General features: G+C 50.2%; 6 protein-coding genes across 6 annotated transcripts; 3 read left to right on the top strand and 3 right to left on the bottom strand.

Moving 5' to 3' along the window:
- The first annotated feature begins 2,339 nt into the window (after positions 1-2,339).
- Positions 2,340-4,722, top strand: BKA55DRAFT_565358 (glycoside hydrolase). Its single transcript, XM_046192534.1, has 2 exons — positions 2,340-4,192; positions 4,242-4,722. Exons 1-2 carry the CDS (start codon positions 2,606-2,608, stop codon positions 4,413-4,415), a joined length of 1,761 nt encoding a protein of 586 aa, XP_046051452.1. The 5' UTR covers positions 2,340-2,605; the 3' UTR covers positions 4,416-4,722.
- A 234-nt stretch (positions 4,723-4,956) lies between these two features.
- On the top strand, positions 4,957-5,928 carry BKA55DRAFT_508857 (uncharacterized protein; the record flags this gene model as incomplete). Its single annotated transcript, XM_046187478.1, has 2 exons — positions 4,957-5,168; positions 5,220-5,928. The coding sequence occupies 2 exons, from the start codon at positions 4,957-4,959 to the stop codon at positions 5,926-5,928; spliced, it is 921 nt and encodes a 306-aa protein (XP_046051451.1).
- Positions 5,929-6,148: 220 nt separating this feature from the next.
- On the bottom strand, positions 6,149-8,073 carry BKA55DRAFT_333854 (eukaryotic porin/Tom40). The gene is made up of 6 exons (XM_046185726.1): positions 8,029-8,073; positions 7,829-7,922; positions 7,458-7,580; positions 7,211-7,241; positions 6,504-7,006; positions 6,149-6,440 (listed from the first exon to the last, which is right to left on the bottom strand). The coding sequence occupies exons 2-6, from the start codon at positions 7,871-7,873 to the stop codon at positions 6,291-6,293; spliced, it is 852 nt and encodes a 283-aa protein (XP_046051450.1). The 5' UTR covers positions 7,874-7,922; positions 8,029-8,073; the 3' UTR covers positions 6,149-6,290.
- Positions 8,074-9,197: 1,124 nt separating this feature from the next.
- BKA55DRAFT_508154 (uncharacterized protein) lies at positions 9,198-11,588 on the bottom strand (the record flags this gene model as incomplete). Its single annotated transcript, XM_046187399.1, has 10 exons — positions 9,198-9,240; positions 9,321-9,425; positions 9,475-9,758; positions 9,813-10,805; positions 10,870-11,018; positions 11,075-11,110; positions 11,168-11,194; positions 11,261-11,286; positions 11,343-11,393; positions 11,563-11,588. 10 exons carry the CDS (start codon positions 11,586-11,588, stop codon positions 9,198-9,200), a joined length of 1,740 nt encoding a protein of 579 aa, XP_046051449.1.
- A 1,415-nt stretch (positions 11,589-13,003) lies between these two features.
- On the bottom strand, positions 13,004-13,647 carry BKA55DRAFT_688871 (ubiquitin-conjugating enzyme/RWD-like protein; the record flags this gene model as incomplete). Its single annotated transcript, XM_046199277.1, has 4 exons — positions 13,004-13,257; positions 13,314-13,337; positions 13,400-13,560; positions 13,613-13,647. 4 exons carry the CDS (start codon positions 13,645-13,647, stop codon positions 13,004-13,006), a joined length of 474 nt encoding a protein of 157 aa, XP_046051448.1.
- An 824-nt stretch (positions 13,648-14,471) lies between these two features.
- On the top strand, positions 14,472-16,033 carry BKA55DRAFT_507628 (Pex19 protein family-domain-containing protein; the record flags this gene model as incomplete). The annotated part of the gene is made up of 4 exons (XM_046187352.1): positions 14,472-15,021; positions 15,073-15,272; positions 15,331-15,873; positions 15,935-16,033. 4 exons carry the CDS (start codon positions 14,472-14,474, stop codon positions 16,031-16,033), a joined length of 1,392 nt encoding a protein of 463 aa, XP_046051447.1.
- Positions 16,034-16,039: the final 6 nt, after the last annotated feature.

Raw genomic sequence — 16,039 nt, 5'->3', positions numbered from 1 at the left:
AAGGCCGGCGTTAAGCCCGCTGACATTGGTGTTATTACTCCATATGAAGGCCAGCGAAGCTACATCGTGACTACTATGCAGAATTCAGGAACCTACAAGAAGGAATACTACAAGGAAGTCGAGGTTGCATCGGTTGATGCCTTTCAAGGCCGCGAGAAGGATTTTATCGTTCTCTCTTGTGTTCGATCCAACGATAATCAGGGCATTGGTTTCTTGTCTGACCCTCGTCGTTTGAACGTGGCCTTGACTCGAGCCAAGTATGGCCTCGTCATTCTTGGCAACCCCAAGGTTCTGTCCAAACATGAGCTCTGGCACAATCTCCTTGTCCACTTCAAGGATCGTAAGTGCTTTGTTGAAGGTCCGTTGACCAATCTGCAGGCATGCTTGCTCCAGTTCAGCCGACCCAAGGTCAGCTATCGTCAAAAGAACCAGCAACCGCAGTTCGGAGCTGGCAGCTATTCCAATGGAGGACGTTTCAATCCCCCTCCATCTGGTCGAGATTTTGATGCGGGCTCCATGGTTTCCTATATCCCCGACGATGTGTCTTCCGTTCATGGCTCTGCATTCGGAGGTGCCTCGCTTAGCAGCGCTTTCCCTCCTATGTTCTCGAGCTTCACCCCTGATCAATGGCCTGGACTTCCTGGGGTCACTGCCCCAGGTCGAGGTGGGAAGAGTCGTGGGCGTGCTACGGAAAGCATTGCAGGTGAGAGTGTGGCCAATTCCGAATATACGGATGCATCTTCTAGTGTCATCGGAGGTAAAGGGGTCGGCCAGGGCGGTGTTAGTCTTGGAGCGGGGCTCCATGACGCTGTCACGGGCATGCGTCCTGTCTCCTACAGCCAAAGTGATCGGCTCAAACACTATGTTGAGAGCAGCGGACGCATGGTTCCTGGAAATGGTTATGGGCGACGCTTTGATGATGACGAGAAGAGTGTCAGCACGGCATTCCATAGCCAGATTGGAGGAGGCTACGACTGAAGGACAACGTGAGCACTACGGGTAGATGATTCCAATTTTGCATCCCGAGGGCTCTGCTGCACGACTTGTCAGCACCGCCGGATCACCGAGTGCGGAGGGAGGCTCACATCGTTGTCTTCTTGTGAAGTCTTTCCCACAAGGCTTACACCTCCAAGACCGCCCATTTCTGTGGAGACCGTGCCGTGTCCGTCTCATGGGTGACGCCCGGCTGGATAGGCCAGGGCAAAGACATGGGAGTTGCGTTGCCAGGGGCTCAACCTACGGCGGCCTTTATAGGGTCGTAGCAGGCCCGGCAGGTGCAGATTGTCTTGATCTTCAGAAAGCAGTGCGATAGTGGAAGGGTCGGGGCGTGGTGATTAGAAGAGTTATTGAGAAGTGGCCAGCAACGACAGACTGCCTTCAGGTATCGTCGTATGAGATGAGATGTTGGAAGATGCGCCGTATACATAATACTGGCAAACGCCCACCATCGAAGGACTTGTGGGTCACTCACTTGTTTGGTGTTTTGGCACCCTACGTTGAAATTTAGAGTTGGCCTTAGTCAGTCTTTACCAGATAGATAACAAACTTGAGCCGTTCTTTTGACCTTTAACATCCAATGCAGGCACAAGTGCATTCCAGATGCAGGGAAGTTCTTGGGTGAAGCAAGGGGCGGTTTTTATGGAATGTGAAAAAGCGTCCCATGGGCTTTCTCAACAAGGTGGCATATTCCAGGTTGGTATTCCACTGTGCCTTTTATCACAATACCTACTGTGCGCAAACTACCAGGTACCTTATGGCAACATAATTCCTGGACGTTGAAGTGCCTTCTTCTGGGCCATTCTCTTCTCAGGGAAAAGACATAGGAGAATCAGGTATGTGAGACAATTCAGCCACACCTAATAAAGGAGAAAGATTTTAGGCCAGGGGCTCGCGGGCTTGGGGTTTAATGTCTGCCCAGTAGTGCTAATAAGTGTGAATGGTTGTGGCGGCCGGCGACAAACTATCCGGGCCTGGACCATTACACCAAACGTCGATATCTACCTGGGTACAAACGCACTTGTGAGGTCACGCTCCTGCGACTCAGGACAGGCTGGCTTTGTCATAAAATGTCGTCAACGGATGCGACTGGGCGCCTATGGACTTTACATTTAATTGTTATGGTCGCAATTGTAACACCATGCCTATCGAGAATCGTTCGCGGTTTGTTGTACATGGCTCATTAGGTAGCTATAAACTACTAACGCAAGCCTCCCCCCCTTATAGGCGCATATGCAACCCTCCCTTGGAGCTGGCGGGCTTGGCTTCCGCTAACAGGACCAATGTCACTCCCTTGTTTCTGTCTCGCTATTGAGCCTCCACGTCTGCGCCGCACATTTAGTGAGGTACAAGATATTCCCCAAGGTCGGTACTGTGCTTGATTACTACCAGATAACATATTTCTCATGCAACTTAAGGTAGCTCTTCCCTTTTCCCTCCCTAACGTTCGCTACGCGGTGCTTCCATCACTCGCTTTCTATTTCATGCTTAGTTCGCCCTTCACGTCGCTCCTTTGATCCAATTCCTCTTTATCTGCCTTGAACCAGGTGAGATAACTACATCATTTCGACATCTGACAGTTTCAACCCGCAATGCACATATCATAATCATGTTGGCCACATTTCAAGGACGACCAGGTCGTCGCTACATTAGCCTCTTTCTCTTCATCGCTATCACATGGTTCCTGATCCATAACTTTCGCCCATACGAGCGCTATCGTACCGTGAGAATTGGCACATACAACTATCTTCCGAGTAGCTACGATTGGAGCAAGCAACAGGTCTTCCACCCGGTTGAGGATATCAAGAGCCCACCGAACGGCACCTTTAAGCTACTGCCACGAATTCAGAAAGAGCGCACCCACGAATATAAGGAAGATAGTGAAACGACTGCTAGGAAAGCAGCCATTAAGCAAGCATTTACCAAGAGCTGGGAAGCTTACAAGAAGCATGCGTGGGGCTGGGATGAGCTCGCGCCCGTCTCCCTCCGTGGAAAGACAACATTTTCTGGTTGGGCTGCGCAAATCGTCGATGCACTCGACACTCTATGGATTCTCGATATGAAGGATGAGTTCAAGGAAGCCGTCAAGGTTGTCGCCATGATCGATTGGTCACGGACTGGCGACGACTACCTCAACCTGTTCGAGGTGGCTATCCGTCATCTCGGTGGCCTCCTCTCCGCCTATGAGCTTTCTGACGAAGCTGTTCTGCTCGGCAAGGCCATTGAGCTAGGCGAAATGCTGTACGCCGCGTTCGATACTCCTAATCGATTGCCATCCCACTGGCTCTATTTCAAGGCTGCCAAGAGTGGCTCCCAGCAGGCGGACGAGTCTATGTCTGGCGCTGCGGGAGGCTCAATGTGCCTCGAGTTTACCCGACTGTCCCAGATCACTGGCAACCCCAAGTACTACGATGCCACTGAGCGCATTAAGCAGTTCTTCTACCGCAACCAGGACAAGACTAAAATTCCTGGCTTGTGGCCCCATGTTATGAACTACCGCGATGAGAAAGTTGATGAAGCTCGCTTTACCCTCGGCGCTGGTGCAGATTCGCTTTACGAATATTTACCCAAGATGCATGCTTTGTTGGGTGGCCTGGATTCTGAATATGTCGAGATGACCACCAAGGCTCTCGATACTGCTGTCAAGCATATTCTATATAAGCCTCGTAACCCCGAGGATCTGGATATCTTGATGTCGGGCAATGTTTTGGCGGGCGACGAGGGTAGCAAGCCTGAGCTAACCGCTGAGATGCAGCACTTGACATGCTTTGTCGGTGGTACATTTGCCCTGGCTGGTAAACTCCTTTCACGGAGCGACTTCGTTGACCTCGGCTCTCGTCTCACCGCTGGCTGTGTCTGGGCATACGATGCTTTCCCCACCAATATTATGCCCGAAATTGCTCAGCTTGAAGCTTGTGAGTCCATCACCAGCAAGTGCCGCTGGAGTGACAAGCCTGTGGAGAAGAAGGATAAGCTCCCCGAGGGTTTCATTCGTGTTCGCAACTCGGAATACCGCCTGCGCCCTGAGGCTATCGAGAGTGTCTTTTACATGTGGCGCATCACAGGCGACGACGTCTGGCGTACTGCCGCTTGGCGCATGTGGGAGGCCATCGTCAAGCAGACTGAGACCCAAGAGGCTTTTGCTACAATTAGTGACGTGAACAAGAAGGGTAGCGACAAGCGTGACAACATGGAGGTAGGTTGCGCTCGTTCTCAAACTATTGGCAAAAACTGACTTTCGCTAGACCTTCTGGATGTCAGAAACAATCAAGTACTTCTACCTCACCTTTGATGATCCCAGCGTTATCAACTTGGACGAGTGGGTGCTCAACACTGAGGCTCATCCCTTGAAGCGCCCCAGGGGTGAGGAGGTTGAGACTCCCAAGAAAAAGACAACGTGGTGGAAATTTGGCCATTAATCTATAGGCTTTCATCTGGTACGGTCATGGGTTATTGGTGTTTTAATGGGCTAGTGTAACAACAGGTGCATGGGGTTTTTATTTTTTTATTTCTTGGTATATGAAATATTTGTAGTAATGACCTTTCAACCGCCAACAATTACTTATCTATGTCAAGTAAGTCTACGTAAAGTTTGAACTGAGTTGCCTTACGATATTGAGAGAACACTGTTCGTAGGACTCTCTCCATAGATCAAAATTGGATATGGGCTACTGAAGCGATCTTAATGAAGTTAATGACGATTTGGAAACAATTTATCCTGCAGCAATTGATGTCATTGACTATGAACGCATCCTTCATACACCTTAAAGGTAGCTATCAATTGTCCCGCTACGCGCATCACCCCGCGTGGCGCATACTACCTCCAGGGATTACATCATCGAAAAGAAAGAACCTCCTCCTACCCACTAACACCAATCTTCTGCAACATTTCTAACGGATTTCCTTCCGATTTCTCTTCTATCCTCTCTTGTTATTCTCTTTCTTCGGCCGTAATGCGGCATGCCGCTGCGTCCCTCTTCCCTCTGTAGCCTACGTCCAGCGCCAATTCTTTCAACATGTAGCGCCAGACTGCTCCGGTGTCGGACATCAAACATCGCCGCAATTGGGCTGCGAGCTCAGCAGCGAAGAGGGCAGCATGATGAGGTCGCACATAAGAATCACTACGAAAGGCTTAATATAAGGCACGATGCAACACCCGCGGAAATAAAAAAGTATTGTCGCTACCTGTGATGCTCATGGAACGCGGAAAGCTAACAGTTCAGATCTTTCTATTCTCTCTCAAAAACCCACCATCCCGACGCAAATCCATCTGATCCAAACGCATCTTCGACGTTCTCTCTGATATCCGAATCATATACTGTTCTGTCTGATAAGACTCGTCGAGCAGCCTACGATCGCGATACCCTTCGTTTGCACCACCACCCACCACAAACTCACCCCCATCGCGGCTCCTATCACTCTCATCAGCCCGGCGGTCGCGCACCATCAGGTTTAAGTCGCAGGAGAGGCACCTTTCGCGGTCCGCCGCCTAGCTTCTACCGCAGCGGAGGCTGGGGAGAGCAGGCAGATAAGCGTCGCAAGGCGCATGAAGAGAGTACAGGTGGTGGAAGCACATCACCACATGAACAAGGCGGATCGCATAGTCGTCAGAAGAGTCCATGGGATGACCCTTTTAGTCATGAGTCTTCCCATGGGGGAATGGGACCAGGTGATGACCCTTTTGGACATCACAATGACGTCCCTCACTTTGATAAGGCGGGTCATACGCGAACACATCGAAGAGAGGACCAACGGCGCAAAGATAGAAGACAAAGGCGCGCGATGGGCGACGATGACATTGAGTTCGAGCCTCAGGCAACCATCACAGGCCATTTTATCATAATATCGGGCATTCTCGCTACCGCAATATTGGCGCCTCTCGTGTATATTCAGCTCATGAGCATTGGGCAGCGAAAAAAAAACAAGAGTTAAACAGGCGTACATTAGAGACAGGAAGATCGGGTCTTTTCTCGAAGGATAAGTGTCAATACGAGGCTTTGCGTTCGTCATGCCTAAATTTTCAACGGTATCATTACTTCAAAACACTTCATAGATGGGATTTATTCCCCGGTTGTACGAGCACAACAACTTGGCAGACACAGTTGCCGTATCAAGACTTGCCATAATATGATCTTCGAGATTTTTTATTTGACATAATCTACATCCCTCGAGACCACCGCAATGCAAGCCTGTAAGGTACAAGGAGCTGTTGAGGGTAGAACAGCTCTGAAGCGGGTATTCTAACGAGGGCTTTCTGCTAGAAGATTGGGAGATTCAATACTTTTGAGAGAAATCTAACCCTCGAAGGTGAAGCTAGCACCGAGCTTGTGGGTAGCCTGGTCGAGCTTCTGGGTGTCGAAAGAGCCACCAAGACCCAGGGTAACACCCTCACGGAGGAGGACGTTGTAGGCAAGGGCAGCAATACCACGGTCGTTGATCTTGACCTATATTTTGGAGCGCGAGTCAGTCACGTATTTCCACGGCACCCCGAGTTTAATCGTACGAACCTTGGTGAAAGAGACAGGGTCGATGCGGTACTTGCTGGCAACCTCAAGGCCGACAGCGTTGCCGGTCTTGGAGTTCCAGGTAGCCTTGGCACCAGCTTCGACCTGGGAGTTGACCTTGTGGTAGTAAGAGGCAGCGAAGACGCTGAGGTTATCAGAGGCAGTGATGGCAGCGCTGTACTGGGGAGCAGCGTAGCCAACAGCGGCGCTGTAGGCGGTCAGGGCAGCCTTGTTGGCATCATAGCCAGCGGAGGCACCAGCTAGGAAACCCTCGTGGCCGACAACGGCGTCGACGTTGGCAACGGGGCCCTTGAGGAGGTCGAAGAAGGCACGGCCGTGGAAACCGGGCTGCTTAAAGTGGAGGTTGAACTTGGCTCCCTTAGCGGCGGTAGCAGGGAGGAAGTTGAAGAGACCCTCAAGCTTGAGGCCCTTGGCGAGGGAGTCGGCGACCTCGATCTTGGTGTCTAGAGCATTGGCGGTGTTCCAGGTCTGGGTAAGGGTCAGGCCTGTACGGGAATAGAACATTAGCAACTGAGCATAGCCAGGTTGTAGAAGCGTCGCAAATCCGACCGGCCAGCCTGATTTAGGCCCGAGGATTCGCGAGACGCTGAGAGAGGGGAGATTCTGTTTGCGGCGGGGTTTAGGCATGGGTGGTGGAGACGGAGATGGTGAAAGCGAAGGTGTTGAAGGAAAAGATGGTGATGTCGTACCGGTAGGTTTGTCGGTGTATTTTCCCTCGATCTTAATACTAAAGTTAGTCACCTGAAGGAAGGAAGAAAAAAGCATTCAAAAAAGGTAGGCCGTTTTCGAGTTTCGACAAGAGCTCGTTTGAGGTGAAGATGTAGTAAATCGAGTTGGTAACGGCACGAAAAGCCGCGGTTGACCGAATACTAGCTTCCGAACCCCCGAACAAGAACAGCGGCCTGCCATTGAGTTTGCGGGAACAGGAATACTCACAGCAGCAGAGGTAGCCTTCTCGTGGCTCGACTTGCCAGTGACCTTAAAGGCAACACCGTTGGGAGCGGTGTCCTTGAACTCGAAGGTCGTGGCAGAGAGATGGTAGAAATCCTTGTTGAGGAGCTATGAACGGCGCAAGAGGCGCAAGAGTTAGCAGAGCTCGTGGACATTAAAAATCTGTAGTAGCGATAGATTGTGCTGAGCATATCAATGCCATAGGGGCCATGAGGTTAATACTCTAGTTCACTCTATGGTATAAGTTCCGAAAGAGCGAAAAATGAACTGCTGAAGTCTCGGTATTGTCACAACCCAAGAAATCAAAACAGAGCATGGAGAAGTGTCAAGACGACGGAGGGGAGATAGAAGCATACATCGTTGGCCGGCTTGGCAATGTCGGAGAAGGCGGGAACAGACATAGTTGCGGTGGATGGTATCGTAAGATATAAGTCTCAAAGGAAAGTTGTGATGAAAATGAAGTTAGAATTTCGACAGAGATGTGAGAGAAACGAACGGGTAGGAGAGCGGGAGATGATGGAGCCTGGCAGAAAATACTTAGGATTGAAAGACTCACACAGGGCTGATCTCCTGCACAGGGTTTTCTTGTTGGGGAACCCCGCTGGAACCAGCTCAGGTTCGGTGCATGCCTAGGGAAGTTCTTGTGTGCTAGGCTCTGAAGATGCCCTGTGCGGCGCCTTGCAAGGAATTAACACATGGATAGCCCAAGTCGGCTGATGTCGGGACTGTGTCATCTTGTCCCTTGGCCGGGTGATAAAAGGCAGCTTTTAGCTGGAGATCATGTAATTAATTTAAGCAATATCCCCCAGAACCAGGGCCCACGTGGAGGGGTAATGAACGATGGCCACGAAAGAGTTGGTCAAATGAGGAGAGAAACAAGTCAATTGGATAACAGACCACCTCCATTTCCGACAAGACAGACTATCAATAATCGCAACCTCAACCTACCTAGGTTGGCATTCCCTGATCCTCTTGATTTCTGGCTACGTACAGATGCCACTGTGTAAGGTTTTGGGGCATCAACTTCATGCAATCATGCTGCCCAACGAGTCCTTTATGATGATGTTCATCCATATTCCATCTCCAGCTTCCAGGTTGTCAACGCATGAACAGCTCAGAGACTAACAAGTAACAACTCATGTGACTCCATCAGTGACTGACCACTACCAGTAGCTTAAACAGTCACATCTGACCCATTAATTTGATGAGTAGTTGAGGTACTACCTGTACCAAAGAAGTTTCCTGATAAACACTTCTTATGGAAGCCGTACATTGAAGGCCGAAGTGGACATGTCCACGTCCGACTTCATTAGTCGTCTATTGGTCAGTTGGCCACACCATCTTTCCAAGCATTTCACGTCAAGACCCTTCATGCATGAACAACTCAGGCGACACAATGCGCCTACTACCAACTTCAGAATGTAATATGATGGCGACAATTCACCGACACTTGCACTATGCAAATGATGCGATTCTTTGTTTCTAGAACTTTTGTCTTGATTTTTCGTTCCCATGTCCCTATCATTTCGTACCTTTTCCCATCATCATCATTCCAAGGTTGGTTGGTAAGCAAGATCCAAGACGCCTTTTCTCTACTTCCAGGAGAACGACACCCAGAAATACACCTTATATTCGTTTGGGCCAGACACCTCTGATAGGGTATTGTAAGTTACAATGAGGCAAGCGAGCTTGCTGTGCTTGATGTTTGCTCGATTCGCTGTATCATTAAGCTGCGTTATCGTATTTGGCGTTGTGAGTGGAAATGGCTCTGCAACAAAACATTAGCAAATAGTGTTCCCTTTTGGACCACTGAGTCCATCCAGCTCTGGGGATAGAGAAATTACGTACCGGCCACTGGGGTCAGTCTGCTTGGACCAAGTGGGAGTCCAGCGCATGACGGTCGACGCGCAGTGAGGGGGGAAGTGCTCGTCAAACATGCATCGGTACCAGTAACTATTCTTTGTTAGTCTCATTCAACTGCACGAAATCGGTCTCAACGTACGCCTCCTTGGTATCAGGGATATCGTTACCCCACTCAGGCTTGGGGTTCTTCATCATCTCATCTGTCACGTGCTTCTCGGCGTTGTCCTTGAGAGCATCGATCCAACCGTAGCCGACACCATCAGAGAACTGTTCCTTCTGTCGCCAGAGGATGTTGTCGGGGAGATAAGGCTGCTCGTCAGGCTCGTCCGAGGTGTCGAAAGCCTTGCGAATGATGTACTTCTCAAGTCTGTCCTTGGTGATCATCTTCTCCTGGGGATCGATGTTCATCGTTGTTTCAAGGAACTGTTATCACTGTTAGTTTCTCAGGACTAACTACTGCAATAGAGCTCAACTTACCTCCTTGTCGAGGAAGGGAACACGAGCTTCGAGGCCCCAAGCAGAGGTGGACTTGTTGGCACGTAGGCAATCAGCCAAGTGCAGGTTCTTGACACGGCGAACTGTCTCCTCGTGGAAAGCCTCCTTATCGGGGGCAGCGTGAAAATACAGGTAGCCGCCGAAGATCTCGTCGCTACCCTCTCCACTCAGAACCATCTTGATACCCATGGCCTTGATCTTTCGTGACAAGAGATACATGGGGGTGGAGGCTCGGATGGTAGTGACATCGTAGGTCTCGAGGTGAAAGATAACATCTGAAAGAGCGTTGAGGCCATCCTCAATGGTGAAGGTCATAACGTGGTGCTTGGTACCAAGGAACTTGGCGACCTCAAGAGCGGCCTTGTTGTCCGGAGAACCGGGCAGTCCGATGGAGAAGGAGTTGAGCTGGGGAAGGTATGTCAGAGTATCGAGGTGATCATCATCGTCAATGCCAACGAGACCCTCACCAGTGTCAGGGTTTTCAACAGGGAGGATGTTGCCGTTAGCCTCAAGAGCCTGTTTTCGAAGTCTGGTGACCTCACGCTGGGCGATAGATGCTGTCAGACTCGAGTCAAGGCCACCAGAAAGGAGAACGCCGAAGGGAACTTCAGCCATGAGTCGCTTTCGGACAGCTTTCTCGAGAGCATGTCGGAGAACCTTGTAATCGACAGGGTTGCTGGGAACCTTCTTAGGGTCCCACCAAGAAGGCTTGAAGTAGCGAGTCGTCTCGCCAGTCTTGGAGTCGTAAACGTGACCGGGGGGGAAAGCAACGATCTTGTCACAAACGCTGTGCAAGCACTTCAACTCGGAGGCGAAGTAAACGGTTCCGGGCTCCTTGGAGGACCAGCCCTGGTAGAAGGTGGTGATACCAATAGGGTCGCGGGCGGCAATTGTGCGATCTTGCTTCTTGTCGTAGAGGACAAAAGAGAACATGCCATCGAGGTGGTTGGGGCAATCGGTGTCAAACTCGGTGTACTGCAGGCAATCCGTTGTGAGCCTGCCATTCTTCCTTAAGTCATGCATCAATTGGTCCTCTTACCAAGGGGATGATAACCTCGCAATCAGATGTAGTCTTGAAGTGGTACTGCTCCTTGAGGTTCTTTCGAATGTGACGATGGTTGTAGATCTCACCGTTGACAGCAAGGATGATGCTGTCGTCAGCGTTGGTCAGGGGCTGGGCTCCAGACTCTGGAAGAACGGTCGTTAGCTGAAGGCTGCATCTAGGCGCAAGACTTTCGACTTACCAACGCCGACAATGCTGAGACGCTCATGGCAAAGAACTAAACAAGAGAGTCAGAACCAAAAGCTTTTGTGCTTTGATAGTCAATTGGGCTTACTGGTGTGGTTGGCAATCACGCTTCCACCTGGGCATTCGACTTTAGTATTTGCGATCGTGCGAGGGCTGTAACATCGGGGTGATTTTCACTTACTCCAGTCAGGGCCACGGTGACGGATTCTGCGTAATTCAGGTTAATTTCGAGGGTGGTGCCTTAGTTGAACAGTGATACATACTGCTTTGCGAGCTTCAGAGCCGTGGGCTTGAACTTTTCCACGTCAGGATGACTACAGGGACGCAAAATGTTAGTCATGTCATAATTCTTCAATACCTTTCCTCCTCCGACCGCGGGGTGATTTCAATTCCAATTCCTATCCCAATTGATGGCGGGGTCCTCATGCCCCTCCAAACCACCAAAACAGATCCATGTTCATTTTCGCAGGGGAGGGAGCGTACCGATGACAGGCGAAGATGCCACACATGTTTGCGGTTGCTGGAAAATGCGCAAGTTATGTGTGTATTACGAAGGGGAGTGCTTGAAGAAGAATGGTAAGAGGGAGAGAAAGGGCGAGGCAAGATTAATATTTAGCAGTAGTTCGGGCGAGAAAAAAAAAAGAGGAGTCATAGCAAACTCCACACTCTTCCGCCGGCACAGAACAGGCGATAAGTACGTTACTAAAAGATACCCAGGGTACAAGTACAGACAGTACCAGTACCTCAAAGCCGCAAGGTTACTAGCGGTTAATGGCCATGGCCGATACAATCATATGGATGCCTTTAACTTGTTAAGGTTATCCACCAGATACTCCGCTGCGGACGCGGATGAGCATCTCCCCACTATCATAGTGACCAGCATGAGTGAAGATGTCAGGCCAGTTGATTGTCCTGTGAGGATCTACACAACTCGACTCGTTTACCTGAATTGATTTCGAGTCGACGTCTTCCTCGCTTGTGTATGGACGGAAGAACCTGTCCGTTGATAGATAACGGCTCAGCCGCTTTCTGGCGCTATCAAATCAAGCCAAGCCAGAAGATTTTTGAGTGTGAGTAAATGTCCTGGCCGATCTCGGCTTGTAATTCGGCAGACTTAATTGGCGGCAGGAGGCCTTGGAGCTTGGGTGTTCCTGGGTCAGTTACATAATCTGAATAAACTTTGACATATATACTTGATAAGGGGAATACAGCGGGCGTGCGGTTTTTCATTGTCGCGTCACAAGACCAACGTTGAGAGGCTCTGATCAAACTAAAACGCCTTATGCCATTGAGATTGAAGGTCAACGTACGTTGAGTAGAACATATGGGATATTTCGTATAAGAACCTGTTCGTCAAAACGTACATATATGGCAGCCCCGTTACACATATCACTCAGGCCTTCTCATTTTAACTTCCCATCAGGACTGTACTGTCAATTCCTACGACAGCTTCCACACGAAAGACACCCACTCTTGTTTGCGACGTAACCGAGTGAGTGGGGCAGATCCTGGACATATCCCGACAACGCAGCCGCAAGTGATTCACTCGCCGATGAAGATCCAAGAAATATGAAACAATAAGGGTAGTGGCTCTTCGAGAGTCCCGAGATAAGTGGTTTCTTGATGAAAAGAGACTTTCACAAAATTCAAAAAGCGCACTATCGCGATGAACTGCCTGCTCATTCCTCGCTATAAAAAAGGATTCTGATAACGTTGCCTAGCACCTATTTCCTGCTGTATCGTCAAGCTCCTCTTGTCATGCTGTGATATATAGCATGCCTCCGTAATGCGTGGAGTCCCCTTCATAGACTCTGAGTAACTTTCCGCCTTGGTATTTCCCTATAAACGCCGTAGCCTGAGGTGCCTTACAAAGAAAAATTTGGTCTAAAAAGTCTCTTCCCTCCCAACGCCTCCGAATTTTCCATCAAGGTGTGGGGTTCTCGCGAACTGTACGGCGAACCCGCTTCTCGTACTCGGCGCGATCTCTCTTGAAGAGGTTGTACGCCTCCGCTTGGGCAGGTGATTCGGGGTTGGGGTCGTTGAGAAGGTCCTGGATACCAAGCAGAATTTGTTTTACGGTGATCGCAGGCTTCCAAGCCTCTTCTTCGTTGAGGATAGACAAGCAGACAGTTCCTGAAGGGTAGACATTGGGGTGGAACAGCGGGGGAACAAATTTGCCTGTGCTTATATTAGCAACTGCGTCTTCATATATTGTAGTTTCAAAGGGCCTTTACACTTGGGGGGCTTCGTAGGGTACTCTGTGGTGAACAAATATTAGTACTCCAATGAATTTCGTGCGGTGTTTGGATGTGGTACTTACCATCAGGGAAAGCAATGGTCAACTTGAAGAGTCCACCAGACCAAATTGTGTTCTCTTTACCAGGAATTCCGCACTCCCAGTTTTTGACATCGAGTACACCCTCTTTGGTGCGCTGGGGCTTGGCGTAGAACCCGAAAGGATGGTCTCGTCGCCACTGCTTCCTATTGAGATTTCAGTCAAGTCCGGAGACTATGCAATTTGTACAAATCTCACCTCTCCTCTTGTAACCGGTTCTGGCAAAGCGCCATGATTCCGTCGTTCAGCGAAGTCGATCAGAGGTGGGATGAGGGCGGAAAGGTTTGTAGGCGAAGAATGTGAAGAAAAAAAGATTCTCGAGGATCGCGTGAGAGATCGGAAAGCTGAGGTGCAACACAAGTTCTGGCAGGATAAAAAGTCGCCGGATAGGAGCTTGCACAGCTCTCGGGCTTTGCGTTGTTGGGTGAGGAAGATGTTGTGGAGTGGAAAGAGCTGACGAGAAAGAAACAAATCGAAAGTCAGCTCGAAGCCGGTGCTTTTTTGCGCAATCCTGAGGTACAATTCACGAAACGACGTCTTGTTGATGATTCGATGCACAGGCCAGAACCTGTTGTCGTTGGTTGAAAAGACGCCAGTCGGGGCATCCCTTTCCGGCAAACCCCGCTAGGTGGTCACCTAAATGCCCAGTGCCTCCCGCCCTCCGCCGTAGGCCCGGGAGGGACGATGGTGCTGTTACGGCTTGGTGACCTTCTGAATCCTTTAGGTACTAGTGAGGGGCACCACCTCCATGTTAATCAGCGGCAGCTTGAGGTGCGAACCTGCTAGCGCCGTATCATAGGTCACCTCGGCTCAGTGATTTAGTTAAGCTGGAAGCGGGCGGGCATCCATCCCTCAGATTGCCCACGTACCAAGGTATAAAATCACTTGCGACTTGGCCCCTACAACACAAAACTTCACTCTACTAACCTTCCGCTATTGTTTACCTTTCTTTTGAGGCATCATATGAACTTGGCTGACTCATCAGTCTCACTTCATCTGCTTCCTTTGGCAAAAGTGGGAGCGTTCGAGCACTGGGAAAGACAAGGCAGATATCATCATGGGTGCAGACAAAGATACGGAAGTCGCCTTGAAGGATGAGGTCACAGAGAAACTCAAAGAGGCTGTTAAGGAGGACGTCAAAGATGAGGTGAAAGAGGACAAAGAGGATGATATCAAGGATACCACAGACCTCAAGGCCGAGGCCGAGGCCGAGGCTGATGCTCCGGCTTCATCTCACACTCTCATGCCTGATGCTCCAACCGCTCATGCCCCGGCCTCAAGTCTCTCACCGGCGACTCCTTTAGAATCAGAGCCTCTAAGTGCTGCCTCACATGGGACTTCTGCTGGAGATGCTGTTCCTGAGGATGCTGTTCCTGAGGATGCTGTTCCTGAGGATGCTGTTCCTCAAGGCTCATCCAAAGCTGCCCCTCAACAGCCCGTTCCTCAAGGAGCGGTCCCCAGAGACGATGCGGCTGCAGTCGCCACGACAGCGGCTGTAGCAGAGGAGACTACCGTTTTACCAACCCCAGCACCGGACGCCGCGATACCTGTCGATGAAACGGAAGAGGTTCCAGACCCGGATGAAGACGACTTGGACGATTTAGATGGTCCGTGAAGAGGCATAGAGCTATGAGGATACCGTGGCTGACCGCTCTTAGATATGCTGGATGAGTTCTCTACCGTCAAGCTGGATCAACCTAAGCCTTCTGGAGCTGCTGCTGGCTCCAGTAAATCAGAGGCTCCCAAAGGTTCTGCTTCTGGCAAGCAGCCTGAAGTCGAGGATGCGTTCTCAGAAGAAGAATTTGCTAAGCAACTGCAGGCTGGTATGGCCGATCTACTAGGAGAACTTGAGCAGTCCGTGGGTTTTATCTCATCTTGAAAGACTAACGCAAATATGATTGCTGATACAGTTACAGCCTGATATGCAAGCACAGTTTGAAGATATCTTCAAGCACATCGCCGCGGCAGAAGGCGCTGGTGATGCGCCACCTCCAAGCACTTCCAAAGGACCATCCTCTCAAACACCACCTGAGGATGCATCGTTCCAAGATACTATCAAGCGAACTATGGAGCGCATGCAAGCTTCGGGAGACCAAGCTACCGCTGCTGCTGCCTCGGGGTCCGCTGATGATTTCATGTCTGAGATGCTCAAGCATTTGTCTTCAGGCGACCTTGGTGATCTGGGAGGCGACGGCAGTGAGGAGGAATTCTCCAAGATGCTTATGGGCATGATGGAACAGCTTACTAACAAGGAAATTCTCTATGAGCCCATGAAGGAACTTGATGAGAAATTCCCTGGATGGCTTATTAAGAATCGTGACTCGACACCGAAGGAGGACTTGAAGCGCTACGAGGAGCAACAGTCCATTGTACGCGAGATAGTGGCTAAGTTCGAAGAGAAGACGTACTCGGATTCCAATGCGACGGACCGTGAGTTCATTGTGGATAAGATGCAAAAGGTTTGATTCATCTCCTTGTCATTCTCACTGGTGAGATTTATGTCACTGACAAGTTGTCCAGATGCAAGCAGCAGGGTCACCCCCATCTGATCTAGTTGGAGACATGCAGTCGGCACAAGATGCCCTCAACCCAGGAGATGAGGCCTGCAACCCTCAGTAGATAACG

Source organism: Fusarium redolens (genome assembly GCF_020744475.1).
Source record: "Fusarium redolens strain MPI-CAGE-AT-0023 chromosome Unknown BKA55scaffold_6, whole genome shotgun sequence".
Classification (NCBI taxonomy): domain Eukaryota; kingdom Fungi; phylum Ascomycota; class Sordariomycetes; order Hypocreales; family Nectriaceae; genus Fusarium; species Fusarium redolens.
Note: the sequence above shows the minus strand (reverse complement) of the source record. Positions and strands in the feature narration are given on the sequence as shown.